Below are 11,846 nucleotides of genomic sequence, written 5' to 3'. Positions count from 1 at the left end.
GAGCCATGGCCGCTGAGCTTGCGCGTCCGGAGCCTGTGCTCCGCAACGGGAGAGGCCACAACAGTGAGAGGCCCGCGTACCGCAAAAAAAAAAAAAAAAAAAAAAAGAATCCACTGGGGTGGAAGGGGGAACAGAAGGAATAAGACCAGCCATAAGTTGATAACTGCTGAAGCTGAGTGCCTGGAAGCTCATTAAACTCTTCTCTCCACAGTTATATATGTCTGAAATTTTTCATAAGAGGAAAAAAAGAAAAATTCCATGCAACAGTCTGGCTCACTCAGAAAAGAGAGGTCTGTCACCTCCTATGGTAAGTTATTGTTTAGAGGCCCCACCCAGAGCCCTCAGATCAGGGTGATGAATTATTGAGGGGAATCTGAGAGGCACAGAAGCCATGGAGTGCGGAGAGGCGATGAGCACAGGGGCTGCTTTGGGCTGGGGCAGCTCAGCCCCTTCAGTCCTCACTGACAACCCACAGACCAGGCTGGCCGTGGTGGTGGAAGTAGAGCGAAGGAGAAGATCTGGTAAGAAGCCTCCACACGTTCATCTCAGAGGTAACACAGCCTGGGAGAGCCTCTTGGGAGAGGGGGAGGGGGAGGCCATCTCGCATTAGGAAACTCAGGCAAAGGTTGAGGGCAGGACTCAGGAGTCCTGAGAGTTCAGTTTCCCCCATGAGAGCTGATATGAAGCCCACCTGTCTCAGGCCCCGAGGAGACCTGTTGCCCCACGCTCCTCCTGGAGGGGCCCAAGAGCATCCGCCTGTGTCAGCGTGGGATTCCGGAGAGTCAGGTAGAGATGGGATGGGCTGGGATGGGGTGTGGGTAAGTCCAGGGAAGATGGGAGTGACACTGTTGACTCCAGTTCTGCTCACAGGAACAATGCATCACCTTTGACAGAGTCCTGGGTTCTGATGCTCCTCAGGTAGGGGGGTCTGGTAGGGCGATGGGAGGAGGGTCAGAGCACTCAGGACCCTTGATCCTGGAGTGCTGAGTGCTTCCCAAGCTCTCTGGTCAGGGCAGGCTGGGCAGGCACCTGAGTCGGAGATGTGCCTGTGTCTCCCTGCAGGAGGCGGAGCAGGAGTTGCTAGCAAGAGTCCAGTGCATGCTGGGCTCAGTGGGCCAAGGGTACAGTGTGGCCCTGCTGCTTCGGGGTCGAGAAACAGAGGCACCCCGGCTTGTGCCTCAGGTGAGTCCCAGAGGATGCACCAGTCATAGCTGTTATGAGACTCAAGTGTTGGCTCCTCAAGGAGACCTTCGAGAACTTTCCCCTCCCCACCCTAGCTGGACTAGGTGCCCCTCCTTGGGGTTCCTATAGCACCCCGTGGTCCATACAGGATGTTTTTCCAGCATCAATCACGAAGCTATTGAGAGGTCAGGGAAGGTGGGAGGCTGGGGTCCATGAGGTGAGGGTCAAGGAGGGGTGGTGTGCAAAGATCAAATACTCAGGGAAGTCTACTTTTCACTGTTCTTAGTAATACTAATAATGATAATAAACGTTTTGTTTTTAGGCTTCAGCAAAGTGCCCCCAAACTAAAATAGTTGCCTCAAAACCTTGTCATGAGCCCCTACCCTAGCAAACAGGAGGTCCCACTGAAAATGTCTGCTCACTTGTCTGGCTCGCTGTGAACCACAAGGCCAGGGGCTATTTTTGTCCTGGCCACCAAGTCCAGAGCACCTAGCACAGGGCCAGGCATAGAAATAATTTCCTTGCCCTCAGGAAATGTTGAAAAACAGGTTAATCCTTTCTCAATCCTCACTCACCCTTCTCCTCTTTAGCTGCTGCAGATGCTGTTTGAAGAAGCTCTGCCCCTCAGGGGCTCTGATGCCGTGCTTAGTACACTTAGCCTGGTGCAGGTGAGGCCCTGAGGGGAGGGGAGACCTGGGGAGCCAAGGCCATGTTGATGCTGCAAAAGAGCCCAAGGCTCAGGGACTGCCTGAAGAGTTTGGATCTTTTGCCCGTCCAAACACCTACAGCTAGTCTCTCATTGGTTCCCCCTCTTCCCGTTCATCCTCCACACCACTGTCGGCTTGCCTTGCTGGGGTCTCCATTTTCCTGCCTGAGATGGCTGAATTTTGGTGCCCTGCTTGGTTCACAGGGCCCCAGCGGGAGGATCACATGAGCCAAAGGCTGGGGAAAGGTTCGGTTTGTAACAGATGTTGTGCTTGTGTGATCGCAGCTCAGCACCAGTGGGAGGAGTCGGGACCTGCTTGCTCCAGGCTCAGAGACCCTGTCAGTGCTGGATGTGTCCCCTCTGGGCTTGTGAGTGTCCAGAGCCCAACGGGGTCTGAGGGAGCTTGTCTTAAGTCAGGGCTGACACCCCAAACCAAGCCGTTGGAGGCTTCTCCCCACTGCCACTCCAGGGAAGGGAAGTTATGAACTTGGGGTCATGCTTACAGGTTTTGCATCTGCCCCCAGGACTCCCTCTCACCGTCTTCCCTTCATCCCATATCTCCATAACCTCTCGCTCTTCTCACCACCCCATCCACTTACACCTCTTCAACTCAGTCATTACCATCCCGGGTGATCTGAGCATCTCACCGAGCTGAACTTCAGTTTCTCCATCTATAAAATGGGAGCAATCCCAACTATCTTGTTTCCCTCACTGGGCAGATGATAGGAGAAAAAATAAGATCATGAAGATGAGAGGCTTTTAGGGGATATATTGAGCTTGGAGTCTTGGAGATGATTCTTATAGGCTCTTGGGCCCCCATGGGCTCCCCATGCAGAGATTCTGGGGGGCTGGACAGAACCCTTGTGCTTAGGAGCTGAGATCAGCCTTCCCTTCCTCCAGGGTGGTAGAAAATGTCAGTGAAGTGGAGGTGTCTGACTCAAGAGCTGCCTCAGAGCTGTACTTGCAGGCTGCAGGTGGTGAAGACAGGTGAGGACAGGCAGGTGCCTTCACCCACCCCCATCCCCTAGCCATTTGGCCTGATCCTTTGATCTCCTCCACAGTGCCTGCTCTCTGCTCACTGTCACCATGTCCTGCCCACGGCCTGACCCTCCTGAGGGGCCTGGGACCCAGGGCATGTGGCGAGGAGCCTTGCGGATCCTGCAGCTTCCAGGAGCCCTGTAAGTTTGATGGAGCCTTTTAACAGCTTTGGGGAAGGCTTGGGTAGGTGGCTGAAATATGGATGTAGAGGCCCAGGGCAGCATCAGAGTCTCCTCCTTTCCTCATGTCTGACATGCTGAAGGATTTGCTCCCTTTAGTATTTCTTGTAAGGCAGGTCTACTAGCAATGAACTCCCTCAATTTTTGTTTATCTGGGCATATCTTACTTTCTCTTACATTTCTGAACGATAGTCTTGCCAGATACAGAAATCTTAGTTGAAAGGTTTGGTTTTTTGTTTTTTTTTCTTTCAACACTTTAACTGTGTTATCTCACTGCCTTCTGGCCTCCATAGTTTCTGATGAAAAATTGGTTTTTAATCTTACTGAAGATCCCTTGTGCATAATAAGCTGCTTCTCTCTTGTTTTCAAGATTCTTTCTTTGACTTTGGATTTTGACAGTTTGATTATAATCTGTCCTGGTGTAGATCTCTTTGAGTATACCCTCCTTGGAATTTGTTGAGCTTCTTGGATGTGTAGATTCATGCCTTTCATAAGTTTGAGGGACTTTTTGAGCATTATTTCTTCAAATATTCTTTCTGTCCTTTTCTCTTTCTCTTCTCCCTCTGGGACTCCCATTATGCATATGTTTGTACACTTGATGTCAGCCCACAGGTCTCTTAGGCTCATTTTCCTTCATTCTTTTTTCTTTCTGCTCCTCAGACTGGATAATTTTATTTGACCTATATTCAGGTTTGTTGAGATTCTTGTGCCTGCTCAAATCTACCCTCTAGTGAATTTTTAATTTCAGTTATTGTACTTTTCAGCTCCCATATTTCTACTTGGTTCCTTTTTATAATTTCTATTGTTCTATTGATAGTCACTGAGACATCATTTTCTTTCTTTTTTTTTTTCTTTATCTTTATTCCCCTTCTCCCACCACAAAATTTTTAGGAAAATTCCCAAGATAGCAGTGAAGCTAGAAGTTGGGTGGGAAAGAGGGAACTGGGAGTTGACAGAGGAGCCAGCCTTGGTGAGACATCATTTTCTTGATTTAGTTTTCTGAAAATATCTAAGACAGTTGATTTAAAGTCTTTGTCTACTGAATCCAGTGTCTGGTTTCCTCAGGGACAGTTTTTATTAATTTCTTTTTCTTTTTTCCTGTGAGTGAGCCATACTTTCTTTTTTTTTAATTAAAAAAAATTTTATTTATTTATCTGGCTGTGCCAGATCTTAGTTGAAGCATGTGGGATCTAGTTCCCTGACCAGGGATCGAACCAAGGCCCCCTGCATTGAGAGTGCAGAGTCTTAGCCACTGGACCACCAGGGAAGTCCTGAGCCATACTTTCTTATTTGCATGCCTAATAATTTTTTGTTGGAAACTGGCCAATTTGAGTACTTTTTGTAAAGACTATATTCTTTATTGTGTTGGTCTCTTAAGTTTCCATTCTTTTTCCTTAGTGCTCTGACACTCTGGATATGATAATCTGGTAACTCTGAAAGCTGGATTCTCCCTCCTCTCCAGGGTTTGCCTTGTTGCTTGTTGTGAGCATCAGCCATCCATTTGCTTACTTTTCCAAACAATTTTTGCAAAGACTGTATTCCTTGCAGTCACTGAATTCTTCATTCTATTATCTCAGTGATTAGCCAATGACCTGACATAGAATTCCCTAACCTCCGAGAATGCGCGCCCCCCCCCCAAAAAAAAAAGAAAGGAAAAGGAGAAAAAGGAGGAGGAGGACAGGTAGGAGAAAGGGAATGAGGAGAGAGGAAGGAGAAGAAGGAGGAGGCAGGGAGGAGGAAAAGGGAAAAAAAGGGAGAAAGGAAGAAAAAAATTCTCCAGGTTTCTACAGACTGGCTCTGTGTTGGGTCACTCCGTAAATGCTTAGCAAGACCATTTACAGCTCTGCCTTAGCCTCACCTGATGCTTGCACTGAGCCCTAATTCAGCCAGAGGTGAAAGCCTTTGGTCTTCTCAGGTCTCTTCTGACCACACATACTGCCCTGGACATATGTGTGGCTTTCTAGGTACCCTAGTACACATGGGAACTTTTCAAAATCCTTATTCCTCCAAAATTTCACTCCCCACCTTTTCTCCCAGTCTTTCCATGTGTCTATTGTTTGCCCCAACTGTTATTTTTGCTTGTTCTTTCATCTCTCAATGCTTTGGGGGACTATCCTCTGGCATAGCTCCTCTGCTCCAAGAGAATTCCAAGATAAGTGAGACAAAGGGAGGCAGCTTTTGTCAGTCCTTTGTGGGAAACCCCAGACAATCAAAACAGACAAACACAGTTCCCTGGGAACAAGATCTACTCTGCTCCTTTCAGAACCAGGTACCCCCACCAGAAATGTGGGCTGTGCTGGGGAGAAGGTTGGGGCTAGGGTAAGTTGAAAACACCACAAAGATCTCTTACCATATTTAAGCTGCCTTTCTCCTGGTTAAACATTCACTTGATTGCTGTCAACCTTTGACTATCTCCCAGAGTTCCAGTAAGGTTGATTCTGACCATTTTTTTTGCCAGATGTTTCTGGGAAGGGACAGACTCCCAGAGTTTCCTACTCTGCCATTTTTGTTGATGTCACCTTGCTTTGCCATTTTACAATTGGGCTGTATTTTTATTATTGAGGTGTAGGAGCTCTTTATATATTCTGGATACAAGTCCCTTGTCAGATATAAAATTAAATTGTTTTTACTATGAGAATGTATTATTTGTGTAATTTTAAAAGTAATCAAATATAAAATAAAATAAAGATCTATACAAGGTTGCAAATCTGTCTGGTGGTACACAAAAGTGACTGGAAACAGTCAATCTTTCCATCAGAGTGTGATTTGGGCCAGTTTCTTTCTGCATCTACCGGTGGACATCTCTTTTCTTCCTCCATCCCTCCCTCTGGCAGAGACTGTCCCTTGCTGCAGGTGTTGGCTGGTAAGGTTGTTGGTGAGGAGGTGGAGGGCTCTCTGCCCTGGATTGTCTCATGTCTCCTGGAAGGAAACAACTACAGTGGCCTTCTTCTTCGCCTGGACCCTCAAGGTGGCCTGGGGGAGGACGTGGGTTTCTTTGGGAAGCTCTAGGATCTGGCCTTAGGCCTGGCCCCCCCTCACCCAACCAGCGGCAGCCCCAACCCTAGCGAGCCGAGAGAGAACCTGAGCCTCTGGGATGGCCAGGATTCAGAAAGGTCCCAGAATTGTCAGGCTCTCACCGTCTGGAAAGGTAAGGCCAATAGTAAAAGCAACCCCTCACCCTTTCAGAGGCCTTCAACAGTTTACCAAGCATTTTTACACTGACTAAAACCTTTGATTCTTACCACAATGCCATGAGGCAGATCGAATCTACGGGCGAGGGAAGGGAGGCAGGTTTAATTTATAGACGAGGAAACGGAGGATCAGAGAAGGGAAGGTACTTTCCTATTTTCACACACTCATTAAAGATCAGGCCTCTGTGAAATGATATGTCAGAAATTTGGGGGAGGTCAAGTGGAGTGTATAGATCAAACAAGAATGACCATGAGTTGATATTTGTTGAAGCTGATAAGGTGATAAGCAGATGAAATTCCTAGACTTTGTATATGTTTGAAGTTTTCCACTAATAAAAGAGTAAAAAAAAAAAGTCTGTGGGGCTTCCCTGGTGGCACAGTGGTTAAGAATCCGCCTGCCAATGCAGGAGACATGGGTTCAAGCCCTGGTCCGGGAAGATCCCACATGCTGCGGAGCAAGTAAGACCATGCGCCACAACTACTGAGCCTGCGCTCTAGAGCCCGTGAGCCACAGCTACTGAAGCCCGCACGCCCAGAGCCTGTGCTCCGCAACAAGAGAAACCACTGCAATGAGAAGCCCGCACACCACAACAAAGAGTAGCCCCTGCTCGCCGCGACTAGAGAAAGACCACATGCAGCAACAAAGACCCAACGTAGACCAAAAACAAACAAAAAAAAAAAGTAAAAGTCTGGCCCTCTGTCTTCAGAATCAACAAACACATTCATTTGGCCAACATATTCCCAGACCACAGCCTACATCAGGCCCTGTGGAATGAGGAAGATAAGTTGGGGCATTTCACACTCTCAAGGACAAAGCAGGGAGGGAAGGAAGTGTGTTTACGTATAGGCCAGTTTGGGATCGTGACTAAGGGCACAGGCTTTAGTGTCAGACAGAACTGGGCTTGAGTTTCAGTTCTGCCACTCACCAGGAAGTTGCTTGACCTCTCTGAGGTTCGGTTGCCTCATCTGGAAAATGTGGAGGGAGACACGGTAAATTAGGGTTGCTGCCCCACTGGAGTATTGTGTAGCTAAAAAGAGACAATCCATGAAAAGCCTTAGCACAGTACCGTCGAACACACGGAAAATGCCGGATAGGTGTTAGCTATTTTTTTTTAAAGTTAATTTTTGGCTGAGTTGGGTCTTTGTTGCTGCGCGCGGGCTTTCTGTAGTTGCGGCGAGCGGGGGCTACTCTTCGTTGCGGTGTGCAGGCTTCTCATTGAGGCGGCTTCTCTTGTTGTGGAGCACAGGCTCTAGGCATGTGGGCTTCAGTAGTTCTGGCTCACAGGCTCTAGAGCGCAGGCTCAGTAGTTGTGGCACACGGGCTTAGTTGCTCGGCGGCATGTGGGATCTTCCCGGACTAGGGCTTGAACCCGTTTCTCCTGCATTGGCAGGCGGATTCCCAACCAATGTGCGACCAGGGAAGCCCAGGTGTTAGCTATTTTTATGAATAGTACTGTTAACAGAAATTAAAAGTTTTACAAGCAGTGTGCTTTGGAGTTCAGAGGAAGGAGGGAGTCACTCTGTGTCTCCCCTTACTAGGCAGCTCCCTGAGCTTGCTCCAGGCTGCTCTGTTGGGGGCCGCAGAAAGGAGGATGAAGGTGAGACAGGTGAGGCCCACCCTCTGGGATGCAGTAGAAGAGGCCCGGGCCCGGCGGGCTGGCCTGAAGAGCCTGTGTTCAGGCCTCCTTGGGGACGCCCTGACAGATAGTGGGCTCGGCCAGCTGGGCAGGGCACTGCGGGAGTTGCAGGTGAGCAAGGTGAGGTCTGTGGGTGCCTGGGCCAGCAATGGCCAGAGCCCACCCAGAATCCCCTCTCCACAGGTGGTAAAAGCCTGGAGCCAGCGCTCAGGAAGCTGGATGCTCAAAACAGTCAAAACTGAGGCTATGGGGCTCCCAGAACCACAGGTACGTCTTCCCATCCAAACTCTTGGGAGGCCTATTGATGTCTGCCTCCTTTTTCTCTGTTTACAGAGCACTGTGAGGGGGCTCTTCCTTCCTTCATTAATGTATTGATTCCCGAACATTTATTGACCACTATGTGCCTTTTTATAATCCTCTGGAAAGAAACAATTAACACCATGATCAGTGCTCTGAAGACCTTATCCAAAGGGCTCTATGTGGGCATCTAAGTTAGTCTTGGCGAGAGAGAGAAGGAAGACTTCATGGAGGAAGTTGAAACCTGAAGGAGATGGCTAGCAAAGATGAATGAAGAACATTCCAGGCAGAAAAAATAACAGGAGAAGTGTCAGAGGTAAGCGAGTCCTTGATCTCTTTGGGAGACTGCAAGCAGCTCAATTTGCTGGAGGATAGAGTTTGAAGAAGAAAGTCCAGAGAGAAGGATTGGAGACTGAAGTAGGGGCCTGGTCATGCAGGTCTTTGTAAATCAATTGAGATGTTTGGAGTTTGTCTGGAAGGTCAAGGGGAAGCCACAATTTATTTTAAACAGGGAAGACAACATCGCTCCCAGCATTGCTTCAGCAAACTGAAGCTCCGAGAAGTGATGTGAGTATCCCAGGGTCACTAGGATAATCAAAGGCAGCAGAGGTGCAAAGACATCCAAGTCCTTAGACTCAGTACGGCACTCTTTCATCCCCTTAGGATGCATGTCCTCCCTTATGCAGAAGGGGCGCTGTCTTCCATGATTTGTCACAGGGTGGCTGGAAGGTCGCCCCTGTCCAGCTTCTCCTGGTGCTTTCATTTTCTTAATTACTTATAACTTGTTTTTACAGCCCTGGGCCTTGGGAATTAGGCGTGTAAACTCCAAGTTATTGAACAGGGCTGGCCACTGCTAAGTGCTTTGGGTGCCTTATCTCATTGCATGCTCTCTACAACTTTTATCAGCTCCATTTTATGGATGAGAAAATGGAGACTCAGAAGACTATCCACCTGCCTGAGGTCAAACAGCTAAGAAAACGAGGGGCTGGGACCCTGATCTGACTTCAAAACCAACACTGTCCTGGGAAAAAAGGTAATAGAATTCTCATTCGTAATATATTCTCAGCAGGTCACAGATTCAACAGCAAGCCCCAGCCCAGGCCTCCAGGAAGAGCCTCAAGGTGAGGCTGGTGCTTGGGGTGGAGCTGGAGGTCTTCTCCACCTTTGGTGTGCTTAACTGCATTTTCCTCCAGTGGCAGGAAGAACAGCACCTATAGGACCTGATCTCCACCAAATGCACCCTCTCAGGGACTCTGAGGAACAGGTAACACCTCATGTACCCCAGAACAACTGGAAGCTGTTGGGGAGTAGAGTCGCAGAGTCCTGATAATATGTGTCCTGCTTACCTTGCCCTAACATCAGGGAGAAATATGGAGCTTTTGGCAAATGAAGGGCCTGAAGGGTTACTGTATCCCTCAGGGAGGGGCATGGGAAGGGGCTGTTTTCCTACTGGGTTGGTTTAGGGGCATGGGCTCCCTAGGGCCTCCATGGCACCTACTGGCAGAATCAATACCTCTCCTCTTCCCTCACGGCCTCTGAGTCTCTGTCCAGGCCACAGGCTCTTTCAGGCCAGCTAGTCTCCTGGATGTAATTCTAGGAGCTGCCCTGGTAATGGCGGTCTGTTGGAAAAGTTGGGCCCTGTGTCCTAAGGCTGTGTACACACATGGGCTTCTGGCTGAGCCTAGAATGATGCCACCTAGGCCCAGCAGGCCCCGGATGTGGCCCTGCAGTTCTTCCTGGCTCAGGCCCAGAGGTAGAGACTGCGAGAACAGCACCAAATTTGGATCCAAGAGGAACTGAAGCATTTGCAACAGGAGGAAGAAATGGTGGCAGGGGTCCACATCAAAGGCCTGGTGGCTGAAGAGGTGAGGAAGGTCAAGGGGACTTGAGGCTCCTACTTTTTTTTTTTTTTTTTTTTTGCTGAGTCAGGTCTTAGTTGTGGCACGGGGGATCTCCGTTGAGGCATGTGGGGTCTTTCGTTGTGGCACTTGGGCTTCTCTCTAGTTGTGGTGTGTGAGTTTTTCTCTTCTTTATTTGTGTCGTGGGGGCTCCAGGGCGCGTGGGCTCTGTAGTTTGCGGCACGCAGCTCTCTAGTTGAGGCACACGAGCTCAGTAGTTGTGGCACGTGGGCTTAATTGTGCCGCAGCATGTAGGATCTTAGTTCCTAGACCAGGGATCAAACCTGCATCCCCTGCATTGCAAGGCGGATTCTTTACCACTGGACCAGCAGGGAAGTCCCTTGAGGCTCCTTTTAACCTGGCCAGGTACTGTGCTGGGATCTAGCATCAATCACAGCAGACTGGACCACAACCTCTCTCATGGCCCTCACAGCTTTGTGGGGGATAGACGATGCAATTCTCAGTGCTAAGTGCTGTAAATGAGGGAGCTAGTGACTTGTGGGAACAAACAGGTGTACCTGGCCCAGGCTGGAGTGGAGCAGAGAAGATGACATCTAACCTGAGACTTTAAGGACAAACAGATTAGCCAGAGAAATTCACTAGACTCAGATCCACAGGGCAGTTTGTGCTCATCACATGGAGGCACTAAGTAAACAGATCTTGTTTAAACAGGAAACAAAACTTGTGTGCACGGAGGTCGGATCAGGGGAAGGTGGGAGACATGCTCTTAGGAGAGAATCCTGTATGAGCAAAAGTCCAGACGGAAGCAATGGCAAAGTAGGTTCTGGGTGTTGCCAACTGTCCATCTGGCTGGAGCCTGGCAGGTGCATGGTCAGAGTCAAGGCTAAAGAGACCGTGTGCCACGCCTCTGGATTTGGACTTTACCCCAAGGATGACGGTGAACTACTGAAATGCATGTGTCATCTCAGTTCTGTCCCTCACTAGCCATGTGAATTTGGTCAAGTTAGGTCACTTCTCTGACCCACTGTTTCCAAATCTGTAAAATAGCAATTACCTCAAAGGTTATCATTAGATAAAACGAAATAATAATATAAAGTAGAGCAGAGCCTGGCACACAGGTTGCGCTCAACAAACGGTACGTATTATCACTGAAGGTTTCCGAGGAGAGGCAGAGATGGCACCGGGAGTGGACAGGGCTGAGACTCCAGCTGGAGGCCCTTCAGGCAGAACGGGACACTGCGGAGCAGGACCTGACAGCCCTCTATGACCTGCACGTGCAGGCTGCCCGGGCTTGGACGTGCCACGTGCTGCAGGTCAGTGAGGACAGAGGGCAGGCCTTGAATTGGTTCCAAGGCTGGCTGACTGATGGGGATCTCTGAATCTGCGCACAGGTATTCCGAGCCTGGCGGGGGCTGTGGGAGGAACAGGCCATGGCCACAGAGCATCACTATCGCAGCCTGCTGGCTGGCATCCTGCAAGACACCATCAACCTGGCCACGCAGAACCAGGAGCTCCAAGTCCAGAGCCAGCGACTTCAGCAGACTAGGCTGGGCCTAGTAAAGGTCCTAGAAGGGAGAGGAGTTGGGACACAACAGCCAAGCTAACCTTCATTATGGATAATTAATAACACCACTAACTAGGTCTCATTGTGCCAGTACCTGCTGAGCACACTAACATCCCTTATTTGATTTAGTCATTTCCAGTCCCCTTTATAGTAGTAGGTATCATCTGACTCCCCCCTCCAATTTCAGAGATAA

At 49.2% G+C, this 11,846-nt stretch overlaps 1 protein-coding gene across 1 annotated transcript; it reads left to right on the top strand.

Annotated features, from left to right (window-relative positions):
• Positions 1 to 1,098: 1,098 nt before the first annotated feature.
• LOC307184884 (uncharacterized protein) lies at positions 1,099 to 11,693 on the top strand (the record flags this gene model as incomplete). The annotated part of the gene is given in 12 exon segments (XM_079918647.1): positions 1,099 to 1,182; positions 1,773 to 1,850; positions 2,174 to 2,256; positions 2,789 to 2,875; positions 5,940 to 6,073; positions 7,836 to 8,301; positions 9,300 to 9,351; positions 9,931 to 9,984; positions 9,988 to 10,095; positions 10,801 to 10,952; positions 11,189 to 11,402; positions 11,481 to 11,693. Coding segments are annotated over 12 exon segments (1,725 nt in total).
• Between the last annotated feature and the right edge of the window lie 153 nt (positions 11,694 to 11,846).

This window comes from Stenella coeruleoalba (genome assembly GCF_951394435.1).
Source record: "Stenella coeruleoalba genome assembly, chromosome: 3".
NCBI lineage: Eukaryota > Metazoa > Chordata > Mammalia > Artiodactyla > Delphinidae > Stenella > Stenella coeruleoalba.
This window is presented reverse-complemented; position numbering and strand designations above follow the sequence as displayed.